The following is an 18,697-nucleotide window of genomic DNA, read 5'->3' as shown; positions in this document are numbered from 1 at the left end:
AACCCCAGGTAAATTTTTGCTCGATTGGCAAATGCAGCCAATAGATTGCAGTGCTTATCAGTGTATTCTGACAGCGGAGAAGTCCCGCTGTCAGAATACAATAACATAGCGGTGAAGATTCCCACATTCACATAAAATGTGTGGATGGGGGAATCGGCTCAGTTTTTTGGGGGGGTTTTCCCACTGGCTGAACGAGAAAAAAAAACTGTGCACCGGAAATAGAACTATCACTAGATCCCAGTTCTTTGACAGGAGAGATGTGCTGTGCTGCACAACATCCGCAATGCTTGTCCTTCCCCCTATGCTGTCTATTTTTTGTGAATAGGTTCACATAGTACAAAGCTTTCTGTGATAGGGCAAGAGGAGGGATGGGCAGAGCAGCTGCAGGTCAGATACCTGAAGAGCCAGCGTCAGAGCGCCATAACTATAGTGATACTAATGCTGCTCAGTAAAAATGTTAGTAAGAGATGAGTCCATAAGGTGGCATACACCTTCTTGCGCTTAACCCCTTATAAGCAAGTGCTGCAATTCTTTTTAAACTCCTTTACAAATGAATTTCTTTAACTATGTAGGAATTAGAAGTAGTGAAATGTCACCTTTTGTATTGTTTGGATTGTATAAATAGCGTTGATACTATTTTTTTCCAAGAGCCATTGAAATAGAAACATTCTCAAAAATGCTTCTGTTTGGGTAAAGCATATAATGTGTGTATTTTCATTTCTTCAGTTAACCTTTGCAAAGGCTGATTTTTAGTTTTCCTGGAGTTGGGCTTGAACAAATAAAAGGGAGCTAAAAAGGGTCGTCATTTTTAGAATTAACCTAAACTTTAACAGTAGGCATGACAATGTGCCTTCTATTACTTTTCCCTAATATATATTAAACAAAACTTTAAGAAACTAGTTTTGTGGGGGTTTTTTTCTAAGGATTTGATGTTCCTGTTCCTAATTTTCAAAATTAATCCCTGACTCACTCTTCTTTACAATGATGGGGCTGTAAATACTGTATGTGTGATAGGGCCCTATAAAACCAATAAGGATTCTCCTACCTCTGTAACTTTCATTTCAAAGGTGGTTAATGTTATTTATAAAGGATTAATATAGTGCTAACAGTTTGCACAGCACTATACAAAATAAAAGTTCCTCTATAGCCTGTGTCTACAGCTTTCTTAATGGGTTTGGGTTTGCCATCATTTTGAGATGCTTCTGAGATTAGAGTTCATTGACAGGTGCTGTCACAATCTTCTGACCTGCATTAGATTTGCTTCAAGCTGCTTTTATGTTCCCATAGACTTTTTTGCGTCAGAACGGCTTCTCTCCTTATACAAAGTCTGTCTACACGGGCCTTTAGTGACGCAGAAGACGAATTGCTTTCTTTTTAATCCTAGAGAGCTTTCTAAACTATGTACACGGTTACTTTATCCAAATGATCTGCTATTGCTGCCTGACCAGACTTCTAAGCACTGTAGCAGTTATAGTGTCTGCTATAGCTATAGTTAACCCCTTGAGAGAGCCCTTATTAACCCTTTAGACATTTTAGGTTGAAAGAGGTGGTTGGGGGTCAGGTCAATGGTTCTTCAGCTGGTCATACATGTTAAGATTTCTCCTGTTTAGCCCCACAGGCTGAACGAGATAAATCACTTGATTCTCCCAAGTGTGCTAGACAGTATGGGTGGCCAAATCTGCAGCGGCGGCTGTTGTATTCTTACAGCTGTAGCTACCTGTAAATGATTGGATGCAGGTGCTGTTCACTCTAGAATGTTCCGCTCTACTCCTTCCACAAAACTTAATTATAAAATTGACTTCGTTGAGCTGGGTGGTTGCTACAAGCTATTAATGAAATTAATTTGAACCGATTCAGATGGAAGTTACCGAAATACCAACCATGTATGTCCAGTTTTAGTCCCAATGTCAGACTTGCAAAGATTAGGCTTTTCCAGCAAATAATGTAGAGACAGGTACTTTTGTAGTGTTTGTTTTTAGGCAGGCATTTTACTTGTATATTTGTATGATTCAGGACAGTAAACCAACAATCCCAATGTTTAGACTGTACAAAGTCTATTTATATAAATATCATTTATGGGACACACCGTAGGCACTTAGACAGGGTGTGAGTGTCTTGTTGTTAAACAATAATTGTGCGTAATTTGTTGTCTGCTGAAACATTAATTTCCTGCACTAGAATATATGTTTGCAATGCTAATAGGTTTTAGTTTTAGGCACGTTTGTAAAAACAAATCTCTATTTCTGCAGGTTCTTTGATATACTGTTCTCTGACTGTTCACTTATGACTCTTGTGTGTAAAGTGAAAGAAATTGGAGGTGTCTGTGTTGCCTATAACATCAAATTGGTTTTGGATCACCTTTCTTTTTAATGCTCCCTCAACCCAGAGGTGAAGGTTGAGGCTGGTGTCACACTGTGGCTTTTTATACCTTTGATAACTTAAGTTGCAAGAGCTTGTTGATGCAGTTATTAGCTCTGTTCTTGTTCATTGTGCGATGGCCTGTCTTCTGATCCCCTGCAGTTCACTCTAAGGCTAGGTTCACAGCTATGCAGTTTGCATTTGATCCGTTTCTGCAGTGCATTGTGTTTTGCGTTTTTGATGCATTTTGTGGATTTGTTTTTCTTTTATCTTTTTCTCTTGTTGCTAGGCAGATTTAAAACGCACAACGCATCAAAAACACAGCAAAAACGCAGCAAAATTGCACTACATGTTTTTTTACAGCGTTTCCATTGAAGCCTATAAAACCAAAAAGGCAACTTTTTTGTTCAAAAAAGTCCCTGCCTGTTTCCAAAAACCGCACCGGGTGAAAACGCGGAAATGTGAACATGTCCCATAGGAAAGAATGTTAAATGGATTGTAGTGCAAAATGCTGCTGGAAACACTTACAGTGGGGATCGAAAGTTTGGGCACCCCAGCTAAAAATTTGTATTAATGTGCATAAAGAAGCCAAGGAAAGATGGAAAAATCTCCAAAAGGCATCAAATTACAGATTAGACATTCTTATAATATGTCAACAAAAGTTAGATTTGATTTCCATCATTTACACTTTCAAAATAACAGAAAACAAAAAAATGGCGTCTGCAAAAGTTTGGGCACCCTGCAGAGTTAATATCTTGTACTGCCACCTTTGGCAAGTATCACAGCTTGTAAACGCTTTTTGTAGCCAGCCAAGAGTCTTTCAATTCTTGTTTGAGGTATCTTTGCCCATTCTTCCTTACAAAAGTCTTCCAGTTCTTTGAGATTTCTGGGCTGTCTGTCACGCACAGCTCTTTTAAGGTCTATCCATAGATTTTCAATTATGTTGAGGTCAGGAGATTGTGAAGGCCATGGCAAAATCTTCAGTTTACGCCTCTTGATGTAATCCCCCGTGGATTTCGAGGTGTGTTTAGGATCATTATCCATTTGTAGAAGCCATCCTCTCTTTAACTTCAGCTTTTTCACAGATGGCATCAAGTTACCATCCAAAATTTGCTGAAATTTTATTGAATCCATTTTTCCTTCTACTCGTGAGATGTTCCCTGTGCCACTGGCTGCAACACAACCCCAAAGCATGATTGATCCAACCCCATGCTTAACAGTTGGACAGAGGTTCTTTTCATTAAATTCTGTGCCCCTTCTTCTCCAAACGTACCTTTGCTCTTTCCGGCCAAAAAAGTTCAATTTTAACCTCATCGGTCCACAGAACTTGTTTCCAAAATGCATCAGGCTTGTCTATATGTTGATTTGCAAAGTTCAAACGACGATTTTTGTGGTGAGGACGTAGAAGAGGTTTTCTTCTGATGACTCTTCCATGAAGACCATATTTGTACAAGTATCTCTTTATAGTGGAATAGTGTACCACAACTCCAGTGTCTGCCAGATCTTTCTGGAGGGATCGTGCAGTCAAACGTGGGTTTTGAATTGTTTTTCTCACAATCCTGCGAGCTGTTCTGTCTGATATTTTTCTTGGTCTTCCAGATCTTGCTTTAACTTCCACTGTTCCTGATGACTGCCATTTCTTAATTACATTCCGAACAGAGGATATTGACATCTGAAAACGCTTTGCTATCTTCTTATAGCCTTCTCCAGCTTTGTGAGCGTCAACTATTTTCAGTTTCAGTTTTCTAGACAACTGCTTAGAAGAACCCATGGTGCTGATTGTTGGGGCAAGGTCAGATGAGTCTGGGCATTTAAAACCTTTGAGATTGACATCACCTGGTCTTCCCAGACGATGATTGAGAACAATCCATGACACTGGCAGGTCTCAGCTTTGCAAAGGGGGCAGTGCATGCTATAAATTCTGCAGGGTGCCCAAACTTTTGCAGACGCCATTTTTTTGTTTTCTGTTATTTTGAAAGTGTAAATGATGGAAATAAAATCTAACTTTTGTTGACATATTATAAGAATGTCTAATCTGTAATTTGATGCCTTTTGGAGATTTTTCCATCTTTCATTGGCTTCTTTATGCACATTAATACAAATTTTTAGCTGGGGTGCCCAAACTTTCGATCCCCACTGTAGGTGTGAACCTAGGGTAAGTCATGTCTATCTGGTAGCATCTTCTTTAGCTTTGTGTTAATGTGCAATTTATACATGGATCGAAATGGTTCAACAGGGACCAGCTGAATTTCAATCCATGTATGGCCACTGTGGTTTAACAGAAGTTGATCTACCAATCAACTTATGTTCAACTGCCCTGTTGGAAAAAGAAAACATTTGACAACAGATTGCAGTGCTGAGTAGTGTATTCTAATGACAGGGAAGTCTCCCCACTGTCAGAACACAAAGACACAGCGGGGAGGATTCTCCCAATCACATTGAATATGTGGATAGAGGAATCGTGAATTTTTCTCATACAACACACTGGTTGAAAAAAAAAACTGACTCCTCTATGGCCAGCCTTAAAGATACAATTTGGGCTAAATCAATAGTGGTTAAGTACAAGAAGCATGTGTATTCTTACTTGAATCTTGGCCTCCTTTTAAATTTCCTCAGATCTGTGCAGTAATTGAACATAAGATTTTGCCTCTCGGCAGGAGCTTCCTGTAATAAAGACTGGTCTCTGCTGTTCTTTCTCCTTGTGCAGAATGACTGGTCTTGTCTCATCCCCCTGTAATTTTCTGTAGACAGCTCATGATAGGTGGGACCTGCTGGGCCCCTCCCATAGCTCTGTTCTCTGCACAGGCTATGTACAGCACAGTGATGATGTCACCACTGTTTTACACAGTAACAAGATGACGCCTGTAATTAGTGGATTTTTATCCTTTGTGGTTATTTGTGGATATATTTAACTGAAAGGGGTTTGATATAACGTGCGTCAGTGAGCAATCGTATGCGCATTTTTGTGAAAGGTTACGGTAAATGTCTGAAAGAAAAATGTTTTCTTTTACAGTGCACTAAAAGTACATTATTATGCCTGGTAAAATGCAATCATTGCTATGGGCCCTTTTAATGTGCCATACTACAGTAAAAGTATGAGTTTTGCTGTTCTGCAACAATTTGCTATGATCTGAATAGCCTATGCCACTTTGTTTACCTGGGATAAAAAGCTTAACCACTTGCTGTCCGCCTGCTGTTTATAAACGGCAGGGCGGTGGCACTCCAGGGGCGGGTTGCCGTTCATAAACGGCACCTGCCTTTTCTAGCTGTGCGCGCTCCCTGAGAGCGCGCAGCACCGCGATCCGGTGCCCGCTGTGTCCTCTGGACACAGTGAAACACCGATCGTCGGACGGGACCTCTGTACAAGGTCCCGATCATGTGATCACTGATTGGCCAATCAGTGATCACATGCAAAGTAGTAAGCAAGATGTCACTTGTGACATCATTGCTTACTACGTGTGATATCTGTGAATGATCACAGAGGTCACATGGTACAAGACTATTCACAACAGCCTTGTACCATGTGACAAGGTGTGACCAATCACAGCTCACTCAGTATTTCTCAATGGCTGCAAGAATGCTGACAGAGAGAAAGAGAAATGATTGCTTTTACATCCTATATGGGTGTAAAAGCAATCACTGTAAAAAAAAAAAAAAATCATCACCCCCCACAAGTAGTACAGTGTCACCATGGTGACACTGTACTGCTAGGGTGACAGTATGTAAAAAAAAAAAAAAAAAAAAAAAAAAAAAAAAAAAACATAATTAATAATATAAAAATGTAAAAAAAATGTTTAAAAATTATAATTTTTGGTTATAAACTAATTTGGCTTATACTTTTTTTTTTACTAAATATATAACGGAATACATTTTGGTCAAGATTTATGATGAAAGATTATTTATTTGCAAAATTTTATAAGAAAAACACTTTTTTTCAAAGTTTTTGGACTTTTTCATTTACATAGCAAAAAAAATAAAAATCCCAGTGGTGAGTAAATACCACCAAAATAAAGCTTTATCTGTCTCAAAAAATTGCATAACTGTGCAATTGTCATTCAAAGTGTGATAGCGCTGAAAGCTGAAAATTGCCCTGGACAGGAAGGGGGTAAAAGTGTCCGGACAGGAAGTGGTTATTAATGTAAATGCGTGAATCTGTTGTTTCCCCTGTGAATTCCATGCTGTTTTTTACATTGTTGTTTTTAGTATATTTATGTTTTTGCCACACAAATCAGCAAACAGCCTTTATTTTGTTAGAGATATTTTCTTTCCTTTTTTTTTTCTTTATTTTTGTACATCACATGGTTAAGAGTACAGAGACCATAATGCTAATACATACCCCAAAAAAACACGTGCACATAGGAGCTTGCACAAAAGCGATGGTCATATATTACTACACACACCCCAAGTGTGTGTGTGTATGTGTGTGTGTGTGTGTGCGTGCGTGCATGCATGCGTGCGTGCGTGCGTGCGTTTCGAAGGACTGGGTATGAGGATTTCTCCGTACCCTGTGTTACATTTTGCACGGTAACCACCGTGATAGGAAAAATATAGAGAGCGTAGAACAGAGGGAAAGAGAAGGTAAGGGGGAGGAAAGAAAAAAAAAATGAGACATATTTTCAATATACCAGTTTATAGCCTTTCAGTTTTCTCTCGCACACCCATATTACTATTTTTTTTTTCATTATATGCCTCTCTGAATGGGCACATCTCCTAGTTAAATCTATGATATAAAGGCAACCTTTGAATTGCCATTTCAGATGTCACACTCAATTACATCTTAGTCTAAAAATATTTGTCATAGAAACTTTCAGCTTCTCTAATTTTTGTTCTTGATCTATTGCATTTGGAGAATAACCAACTGCATTCATGACTGATTTGCTTGCTAAAATTGCAAGTTTTTCTTTAAACAGCAAAAGCAATTTTAAAGAAGAAGAGTCACCAGAAATGTAAAAACCTTTTCAATGGACCAGGGGACCCAGTACCACATAGCATATCTGTGCAGGGGTTCCTGAGCAGCATGGTATGACAGCTTGTGAAGGAGTCAGCAATGGTTGAATGTAATGGTGATACTTTGTCTTTAAATACATGGTTTCCAAACTGTGGCCATTTACTAGCCCTTACCCAGCCCTTGCAGCACTATAATGATATGAGCCAGTATTCCTCCCACTGACACCAACAGTGGAGTATAATTCCTGTCACTGACAATAATGGGACATTATTTCTCCCTATATTATCAATGATGGGGCACTATTCCTCCCTCTAGTGTCAAGGATGTGGCTCTATTCCTCCCACTGACACCAATGATGGGACACTATGCCTCTCACTGACACCAATAATGGGGCACTTTTCCTCCTACTAGTATCAATGGTGGGGCACTATTCCTCCCACTGACACCAACATTCGGTGACCATTTATTCGCTGATACTAATGATGGGGCACTATTCCTCCCACTGACACCAACATTCGGTCACCATTTCATTTACTCCTCTTACTGACCACCAACCCTGAGGCCATGCTTATACTCACTGATGCTGGGCTCGGGGCAAATTTTTACCCTCACTGGCAACAATTCGGATCCTCTAAAGTCTGAAGGACAGTAAACTGGCCCTTTGTTTGAAAAGTTTGGAGACTCCCGCTTGAAATCATGTATTGCCTTTTATAACTGCAGAGCTTAAAGTGATATTAAACCTCCAGTTTATTTAGAGCACTTTCAGCAACTGGCTTAATCACTTAATGACTTTGCAGCTTCTCTGTTATGTAATCCTTGCCTATGTTCTAGTTCTAACTGGTACCATGACTGCTGCCCCAGGTTTCCTGTTTCAGGGTGGCTCCTTTCTCTTGTAGAATCCTTGCATGCAGGGACTAGAGTTTTGTCTTCCTACATGGTGTGCATCAATAGAAACACACAGACCTAAGATGCCAAGACTCTCTTCTGCTTCTATCTCCTCCTCTTCCTTCCCTTCTCCAAGCTAACAGACTGGCTGGAGACCACACTATCCACTGTTAACTCTTTCATGTGAAGACTGAACGTTGGGGGAAGCAGCACTAAGAGTGCAGGAACCAGAAGAATTGAAAATTGTAAACTGCAAAAGGTCGGTCTCATGGAGACCACATATAGAATAGAACAGACCATGATTCATGGGAAATTAGAGGCTGCTCTAAAAGATAGAATACCCAAATATACATTATATGTACAAATATACATTTAGGCTTCTTACATTTTAGCTTTTACTGATCTAAAATGTAGCCCATTGTTTACAATGTGCCTGTACACACAGGCAAGTAAAAAATCGATCTGTATTCAGTAAAAAAGTAAAGAAAAAAACAGAAAAGTTTTCGTTTTCCGATCAGTTTTTTTGCAGTTTTACTCACAAGTACGCACAACTGCTAACAAATATGTGCAAATCCCACGCTGCCTGCTTGTGTGTGCATACTCTCAAATATGCACAAGTGATATACAGCCCATCCTCTCATTTTTTTTTTCTGCCATGAATGTCTGATGCTTATACATCAGCACAGTGTGGCCTTATACATAAATAGTTTGTCATTTTTTTTTGTATTCGAACATTCAGTGTGCTGCATCCAAACATACACAAAGTGCAAACATTGTTCCTGTATATATACCCAAATATACATAGCGACTGCATCCATGGATAGATTATTTTCTGCCTCCAGGAACACGGACATTGGTTGATATGTTTCCTATATGCTGTACTACCCTCTTGGCACGTAGCTGCTCCCCAGGATTTCCCCCTTCCTTCTACCCCACCTCACCCTTCCTCTTGCCCCAGTTCTATACAATTGATCCTTTGAAGGTATTGATTACCACTACTATAAATAGCAGAAGCGGCTGAAGTCACCAGTAGCCCAGTTGGGACCCTCTTTTAATGTTGTGGAATATCTAGTCCTACCAGATAAGCAGTGTCATTGATTATGTACGGAAGATTCATGCAATGTTCTGTATCTCTGTACTTAATAAATTATTTGAAAAGGAATTTTGTAAGCTACAAGCGGTGGGGTAAGATTTCTTTTTTTTTTTTTTAGGTAGTTTACTGGGGAATGTTAATTTTAATGTGCTCAGTGTATTAAACTAAAAAACATTAAGGGTTGCATACTACTTAAATGTGTTGTTTTATCAATTAAAATGAATGTTCTAATATGTAGCATTCATCTTCTGCAGAGGGATTCTTCAACCACCCGTTCCTTGACCAGGTGTCTACGGTCAAAAAATGTAAGTATAAACCAGACACAGGGTTTTGTGGGGATATAGGTGTCAAGCCAGTTAAGTAGATAGGTTTGCAGCTGCTAATTGGAGAACATATGATACCCATTACAGAATGCGTTTTATCGTAGCTCATGTTCTTACTTTTTTTTTTTTTATTATTTATGGTAAGGGCTCGGGTCAGTTTCCACTTGGAGTGGTTATTGGCCAGAGAACCTCAAATAACCCTTAGACCATAGTTTTGTTTTAAAATGATCATTTTCAAAATAACAGCTCACTGCTTCCCATTAACCTTTTTGGAGCACTGCAGCAACAATATATGTATATTATGTATTTATTGTATAGCATTGATTATGCAAGATTGATAATCTACTGTTAGCACTGTAACACATGACAGCAAGAGTGCCAGCTGTGAAGCTGACTCTTTTCACTGGGTGTCTATTACCACTAAAAGCTATTTAAACTGTATACAGCCACTTAATGCAGGGGTTTGGATGATAAAATGATTCAAATATATTTGTATATGAATTGATGACAGTATAAGGCTGACTCGTGCAGCATAAACAGGTTTTCTTTAGTGATAGTAGATTATTATTACTATTACAAAAAATGTCAGCGCTCTGAAAAACAAATAAAGCAATATGTGGCAGCTATCACATATAGGTAGCATATCAAACCCACATAAATCGGAAGAATCAAAGTGTACAGCACCACTAAAATATTTGTGCAAAAACCCAGAGTGTGATAAATTAAGTTCTCAAAAATATATAAGTGTAAGACACAGTCCACATAAATAATGTCCCAGTGGACATGTCAATTTGCCACCTTCACAAGTGAGGGATTTCACTCCACTGGGACATTATTTATGTGGACTGTGTCTTACACTTATATATTTTTGAGAACTTAAACTCAAAAATCACTAAACCTAAGACCTTGCATTCGCTATATCTGGTCTCCCACAGTACACAGAACATGGAAGTGCAATTATTTTAGTAAATATAAACTGCTAAATACGTTTTCTCATCAGCAGTTAGAGCAGTCTTGTGACTTCTATCAGTGTTCAGCTGAGCACTGGTTAAAGCTTGTAGGAGGAGTTTTCTTTCTGCTCTACGAGGATGCAAAACCCCTGACCTCTGTCTGGACAGTGCTGATTTGCCCTGTGCTGATCACATGCACTCTCCCAAGAAAAAAAAAAAACCTCTTGAATACACACGAAACAGAGCATGTGCAGAAGGGCTACGGGTTCAGTCTGTCTTATCAGGAGATAAGATGTGGACATTTGAACAAGAGGAAGAGCAGAGAAGACCGGATGAAACTGACTTTTTACAAAATGCAGAGGATTAACCCCTTAGGTTCCACAGTGAGTATAACCAGCATGCTTTGCTGCATATACAGACTGATTTTACTGTTGTGGGTTTAGTAACACTTTAATTTATCACACTCTGGGTTTTTACATAAATATTTTAGTGGTGCTGCACATTTTGATTCTTCAGACTATTATTGTTGCTTTAGTTTAAAAGTAACATAAAATCAAAATGAGAATCGTATCAATAAAAGTGCACGAATAATGTCCTATTACTGATATATAATGCTCTGCACTGTATCCCCAGCCTGTCCTGTCCCAGTGCCTACATACTCGGGGTCAAGTATATCGGGCAGCTCCTGTGGAAGCTCACCTTCTTGTCGATTTGCCTCTCCTCCTGTGAGTATAGAGAATTTCTGATTTTTTTTACTGGGACGGTAACAGGGGCGGACTGACCATTTGGAAACTCAGCACTGCCCGAGGGCCCGGGGTCAGTTGGGGGCCCCATGAGATGCCCCTGGTACCTTTTTCATAGGCTTTTTTGAGTTTGGGCAAGGACATGCGCCCCATGATCCCTTATTGCCCGGGGGCCCCATGAGTTGTCAGTCCGCCCCTGGACAGTAATGTTATTTTTTTCATGCTATAATACACCAAGTGTACACAACAGATTCTTTAGAACGAAATCTCCACTCAAAATGTATTTGTTTTGTTCAGAAGATAATTAGACCATCTAATATGTGTTAGTTATTTAGTCTTAGGTGTATTTTTATTATAAAAGCCGGTCGGGTTTCTCGAGAGCTTCAGCTTCAAAATGTATGTTTTTATGATGGCAAAGTGTGGTTTTATTTTGTTTTAATAAATAGCAGTATTTTCATCTCTAGGTATTGCTTCAAAATAGCTAGAAAAAAGCATACATTTTCAAAACGATTTATCCTTCGCAGTCAGAATAATCACATTTCTTTGAAAACATTTAAAAAAAAACAAAAACACACAAATCCACTTATGTCAACCAAAATAATCTGTGTAGACTTGTTAACTGTGTACTTCATCAAAATGTCACAGGTGCCCTGCCCTCATAAATATTCAAGAAGTAATCAGAATCTATACTTCAAAACATCCCTTTCTAGAAAAAACAAATTGACAAGGAATAATATATATAACCTTACATTCCAAACAAGAGAAAAAGATGATCAGCATACAGACATATCGGCTGTGTCGCAGTCACACTAAATGGATCAGCAAAAAAAATACTTATGCATAGCAAAAGAGAGGTGAATTGCAGTATGTCTTCAAACTTGGAACCTTGCCACAGGACCTGAGTTGTGGTGGAATATTTAATTAGTCTCTCAATTCCTTTCTGGGCTAAAGGCAGCTTTTTAGAACACTTGCAATTTATAGACAGCTGCTCTGCATACCGAGAATGAAGACTGTTAGGCCTTCTAAGTGTAATTCAACATTTATTTTTTTTTATATTTATAGAGCTTGGGTTTGAAAACTGCAATTTTTTTTCTGTCTGTGTCCTCATTCGGTAGATTTTCCACCATTCCTTAGGCAGACCATACATTATACTTTTTTTTTTTTTACAATTTTCCTTTAGATGTACCAAAACCATATATGAGGTCAAACCTAAACAATTTTTATTTGTATGCAATCAGACAGGCCCTTGCACTTCATAGTTACATAGTTGGCTGGCTGAAAAAAGACAAAAGTCTATCCAGTTAAACCATAAAAAAAAAAGTTATAATCCTACACCCATAGTTGATCCAGAGGAAGGCAAAAAAGTTGAAGGTAAATCTAAAGGACAGTGAACAAGAAAATGATATAATGTATGGCCAGCTTTAGTGTCCACTATTACTTGGAGCAGAAGTGAGGGAAATCCTCCCAACTTTGGGGAAAAAATCATTAATAAAAACGGTTTGGTGAAAGGTTCTACTTTTCCTAAGCTATCCAAACAAAATGTAAACATAAATATATATATATTTGCAATTTGATTTGTTATCTAAGTAAACAAATCAGATTTTGATTGTTTTATGTTTTGTCATAGTCTCTACCAGACATGCAACATATCCAAGAAGAAAATCTTTCATCCCCACCACTGGGTCCTCCAAATTACTTACAGGTTTCCAAGGACTCTGCCAGCACAAGCAGCAAGAACTCATCATGTGACACAGATGACTTTGTCCTGGTTCCTCACAACCTCTCATCTGACCACTCATGTAAGAATTCACCTTTGGGTATAAAATGCAGGCACCTATAGGTGGTTGCAAGTATCTGCAAAATCTTTCACTACCATTTCTGTAGCAAAATGCTGAGCTGTTCTTGTATGGGCAAAACTCTTAACACTTTCTGGTAATCATGGAGCTTGTCCACTCCTTCACAAACATTCCCACTGGCTAGTGAGGCAACCCAATATAGTGATGGGAAAAAAGTAATATATAAGGCTGCATTCACACCTGAGCAATTTTCTGCTTGAAGCTTGTAGCTCTAAAATGCTCAACAAGCCAAATCCCATTAATTTAAATGGCTCCTATTCACATATGGGTGTTCTGTAGCATGAAGCAAAACACCTGTTGCTCAAAAAAAGTACATGAGCTTCTTTTTAGCAGATAACAAGCATTTTTGGTCCCATAGACTTCAATAGAAACACCTGAAAATTAGTGTTTTTACGAGCGTTGTCACGTGTTTTCTGTTACCTTCCCCCAATTTCCTCACCCTCTCCTCCCCTAGTGCTTTCTATTGGCTAAACAAAATGCCTGAAGTTGTAAAATGCCTGTTTTACACTTCTGAAAACGCTCAAAAACAAAAACACCAGTAAATCTCTACACTCGGATATGAATGCAGCCTGAGCGTTGGCAATGTTCTTTTTCTACTAATATGTATGGACCAAGTATGAGAGCAGTTTGGGGGGTATCATGGCAGAACAATGGTTTAAGGATGGGCTGATGTCTTATCACCTGTCACCCTTTTCGACCTTCTAATAATTGGCCACGCTGTGTATTTCCATTATTCCACAAGTGACTTTGTGAATTAAGTTTGTGTTGATGTACAAGATGTCAGAAGAATAGACTAGAATGTTACTATTTAGTATGTTTTTCTTTCTTTACATGCACATACAGTAGATCCTAAAGCACTTTAAACGCTATAGGTGGCAAAATAAAAAATGATATATTGACTGTTCAGTGTTCAACTGCAATACAAACTGTATTTCACATGTACACTCACCTGCCACTTTATTGGGTGCACCTTGCTAGTACCAGGTTGGACCCCCTTTTGCCTTCAGAACTGCTTTAATTCTTCATGGCATAGATTCAACGAGGTGTTGGCAACATTCCTCAGAGATTATAGTCCATATTGACATGATCGCACCATGCAGTTGCTGCAGATTTGTCAGCTGCACATCCATGATGTAAGTCTCCCGTTCCACCACATTGCAAAGGTGCTCTATTGGATTGAGATCTGGTGACTGTGGAGGCCATTGAAGTAAAGTGAACTCGTTGTCATGTTCAAGAAACCAGTTTGAGATGATTGAGCTTTGTGACAATGTGTATTATCCTGCTGGAAGTAGCCGTCAGAAGATGGGTACACTGTAGTCATAAAGGGATGGACATGGTCAGCAACAATACTCAGGTAGGCCGAGGCATTTAAATGATGCTCAGTTGGTACTAAGAGGTACAAAATGTGCCAAAAAAATACCCCCCACACCACTACACCACCACCACCAGCCTGAACCATTTATACAAGCAGGATGGATCCTTGCTTTCATGTTGCTTATGCCAAATTATGACCCTACCATTTGAATGTCGCCGCTGAAATTGAGACCCCTCAGACCAGGCAACGATTTTCCAATCTTCTATTGTCCAATTTTGGAGAGCCTGTGCGAATTGTAGCCTCCGTTTCCTGTTGGCTAACAGGAGTGGCACCCAGTGTGGTCTTCTGCTGCTGTAGCCCATCTGCTTCAAGATTTGACATGTTGTGCATTCAGAGATTGTATTCTGCATCCCTTGGTTGTAATGAGTGGTTATTTAAGTTACTGTTGCCTTTCTATCATCTCAAACCTGTCTGCCCATTTTCCTACAACATCAACAAGGCATTTTCGTCTAAACAAATTCAGCTCACTGGATATTTTCTTTTTTTTTTGGACCAATCTCTGTAAACCCTAGAGATGGTTGTGCGTGAAAATCCCAGTAGATCAGCAGTTTTTGAAATTCTCAGACTAGCCTGGCTAGCACCAACAACCATGTCACGTTCAAAGTCACTTAAATCCCCTTTCTTCTCCATTCTGATGCTTGGTTTGAACGACACCACGTCTAGATGCCTAAATGCATTGAGCTGCTGCCATGTGATTGCCTGATTAGCAGTTTGTGTTACCAGGTGTACCTAATAAAGTGACTGGTGAGTGTATTTGTTCATATTTATGAAAATATTTCTATTTGTTTTATCCGAGCAACCAATTAGATTCAATGTTTTATTCACTAACTCTTAATTTTCCAATTTTTTTTTCTTTTACACCAATGGGTTGTTATGGGGAAATGTAGACATTTGTTTACTCTGGAGAAATTAGGTATAGAAAAGAGAAATTCCTCTGGCTGTAGTGTCCACTGTACGTTTTCTACTCAAATGAAAAAGCACAGTACAGTAGCCCAAAGCGTCCAGACTTCAACATTGCATTTGATTGGTTGCAATGTACTATTGCACTTTTCACATAGCCATTGCACTTTGTACTGCATTGTTTATTATGGATTTAAAGGCTGTTTACTTTTTTTTTATAAAACCCAGCTCCCTTATGCATCAATATACCATTAATGTACCTCAGTTGCAAACATTTTCAAGCTCTCTGTGATGTGGAGAGCAAGGCCTTACCTTCGCCCTTGGTAAATTTTTTCAATTCCTGGAATGTAGACAGAGGAGCTAGTAGGACCCCGGAAGCAAATTACCAGCTGATCTCATTAGCACACACATCTTGCACTGACCTCATTATTACACACCCTTCACCCATCAACTATTTTTTCACAGCATCCCAGGGATCTCTCCCCACATGCATTTTCCATGCTACCCCAGCGTCCCTGCAGAAGGGCTCAGGCCACATGCAGCCCATGGGACACCCCTGTTGTAATCAAGCAAGGGCCTGCTTGATTGGACAGAGTTATTGGATAGATTGTGTGTCCTCCTATTATATAGTTTTTGTAAATCTAAAGGAGATTGTACAACCAGATTGTATAGTGTATGGCCACCGTTATACACCTAAAAATTACCTAGCTGCTATCTGTGTCATTAATTGTTAACAGCACACCAAACACAGAAACAAGCACACATTTTGCCACATGAAAAAACGGGTGACAAATGCAGGAAAATGCGCAGTAAAAAAATGTGCAACATGCATCACACCAAAATCTCCCATGACCTACTTTGCCATGTGTAGCGCAACCCATTGAAAGCAACAGACTGCCCTATGTGTGTCACTGGAAAAACGAGCCAAAAAACATGTGCTTCCTCTACTCTCTGTGTGAATGGGGCCTGAAAGTGAAATTGGTGTGTATACACTGAACAATGAGGCTCCGTTCACATCTGTGTGTTTCCGAACGCATGGCAATCTGCACAGAAAATACACATTTTGCCATGCATTTCAGAAACATGCTGAAAATGTGCATCGTGTTTGTGTTATTACATGTTAAAGGCACCCCAAGTTTGGCAAACTCACCAAAAACTTCAGTAATGCATAATGCTTCGCTCCATAAAAAAGTTCTGGAGCTTTTCTGGGGTGATTGGTGTTTGTTTGGCAGCCCATTTAACTGAATGGGTTGCCCTATGCATGACAAGTGAAAATGCTGCAAAGCAAACTCATCCGGGAATGTGTGTCTTCACTAAGTGGATATGTGAACGGCGCCTGACAACTGAGTGTCTCCATCTACTTTCTCTTTTGTACTTGTATAAAGATGGCCAGACACTTTGCAATCTGATTGTACACACTCTGTACAATTTGCTAGATTTACCAAAACTATGGAAAAGGTAGTCAACAACTCACCCAAGCTCTACTGCTCATCAAAGGAATGTGAATGGGGTGCTGGTGCTCAGGCTGATTTTTAGATCCAAGATACATGACAGAATAGCCGGCAACTCCTATCCTTGTCATATATGCTTTATTTGCACACAGAAGAGGAAATGGAATCCATAAAAGCTGATGCACTTTGGCCACAACCTTTGTCAAAGCTTACATCAAAAAGAACTAAAATTCAGACTTCTGTAACATAACAGACCACAAAGTTAGGGGTGGTACATACTTAATTAAAATCATTGTTCAGTCTAAATGATTGCAGGAGAAAGTGAAGCAATAGGATTTCAGAGAAAAGGAAGAAAAGAAAAAACTTAATCTAATGCATATAACTGCAAGCATCCTAATGAAACAGCAGCACAATAAAATACAACTGCCCTCAACATGGATGCCTGCAAATTGGACATGAGAATAATAAAGGTCATATTTCAATTATTTAAAAAAAAAAAAGATTAACATCCATTCTATTATTTAAAATAAAAGGGACCCTAAAATTGAGCGTATGAATCCAGCACACTTCACATTTAAGTAGGAAGGAAGGAAAAGGATTCAAGGTTCCCACCATGCTTCTCTCTGAAATGTTTATAGAGACATTAGAAATGTTTTTATCATGTGGATTGTTAGTGTAATTATAGTGTTCAGATATTCTAACTCATAATGAACGAATAGTACATCCCACATATTGGAGACGGCAAGCATTGCATTCTGTAGTATAAACTACCATCCTTGAATTGCAATTGATGTAACATTTTAAAGCATATACTTTCTCTATAGAAAATGAAGTAACTGTAGTACTTTTTTATGCCTTTTGCATTGTCTACATGTGTTTGTACCACATGGATAAGAACACTTAGTTCTCATCCATTCACTACTTTGACTGTTAGTTTTTGAACAAAACAAACTGGGTGATAATAATTTGCCTAAAGTAGGAGCTCTTCTACAGGAAAAATTGCATCCGTTTTTTAAAATATCGTACAACACCTTGTCAGCATAAAGAATCGGTAAACATTTTTTTAACTATGGCGACAATTTGTACTGCAAAGAATATGTGGCAACGAAATGAACTTTGTTGCATGATGTTCGTTTGCGGAATCTATCTTTTTTCAAAGGTTCTATAATTCGATTATCCAAATGTTTTTTGGGCTGCAATCATTTCTTGATTTACTAGATATTGGCTGTATCCCCGCTCTCTAAGACTACCTGAAACTATATCACATTCCTTTAAAAAATCACTTTGAGTGGAACAATTCGTTCTCTCCCTCACAAACTCACCAATTGGTAATGCTTTAACCCTTTGAAGACCAAGGGACGTATTTGTCCCACGTTTTTAATTGCCTGTATCATCTGATTAAGAACTTAAAATACTTTTTTTTTTCTTTTTTTTTTTTTTTTTTTTGGTTTGAGTCAAAATATTAGTTCTTATCAACAAATGGATCTAGCTTTTTGCCAATTATTTCATGAAATGGCTTAGTTACAGCAACTGAAGTGTACGAACTTTAAAAACAAAAAATTTATTCTTTTGGCGTTCTGTAATCTTATGGTCCTCAAAGGGTTACTAGCAGGTGTGTGATGACAACTAGAGGCGAGCAATAAGGAATTACCCGTACACTGTTTTCTATAGGTTTTAGTAGTGACTTTTCCACTATCCACATGTCCTGTTAATGTCAAATCCAGATAATCAATAGTGGTCGGATGGCAATTATATGTAAATTCCAAATTGAAACTATTATTATTCAAATATGCAACAAAATGTTTCTCAGAAACT

At 38.7% G+C, this 18,697-nt stretch overlaps 1 protein-coding gene across 2 annotated transcripts in view; it reads left to right on the top strand.

Moving 5' to 3' along the window:
* Positions 1–18,697, top strand: part of ULK2 (unc-51 like autophagy activating kinase 2) — a 163,035-nt gene that overhangs the window by 105,578 nt on the left and 38,760 nt on the right. For both annotated transcript variants that reach the window (XM_089676621.1, XM_089676620.1), the window contains exons 11-13: positions 9,539–9,589; positions 11,191–11,282; positions 12,928–13,099. In XM_089676621.1, the coding sequence (XP_089532747.1) occupies positions 9,539–9,589; positions 11,191–11,282; positions 12,928–13,099 (315 nt within the window). The remainder of the gene's footprint in view (positions 1–9,538; positions 9,590–11,190; positions 11,283–12,927; positions 13,100–18,697) is intronic.

This window comes from Staurois parvus, unplaced genomic scaffold (genome assembly GCF_062004578.1).
Source record: "Staurois parvus isolate SC_StPar_1 unplaced genomic scaffold, SC_StPar_1.0 ptg000172l, whole genome shotgun sequence".
Taxonomy (NCBI): Eukaryota; Metazoa; Chordata; class Amphibia; order Anura; family Ranidae; genus Staurois; species Staurois parvus.
The sequence above is the reverse complement of the archived record's forward strand: the minus strand, read 5'-3'. Positions and strand labels throughout refer to the sequence as shown.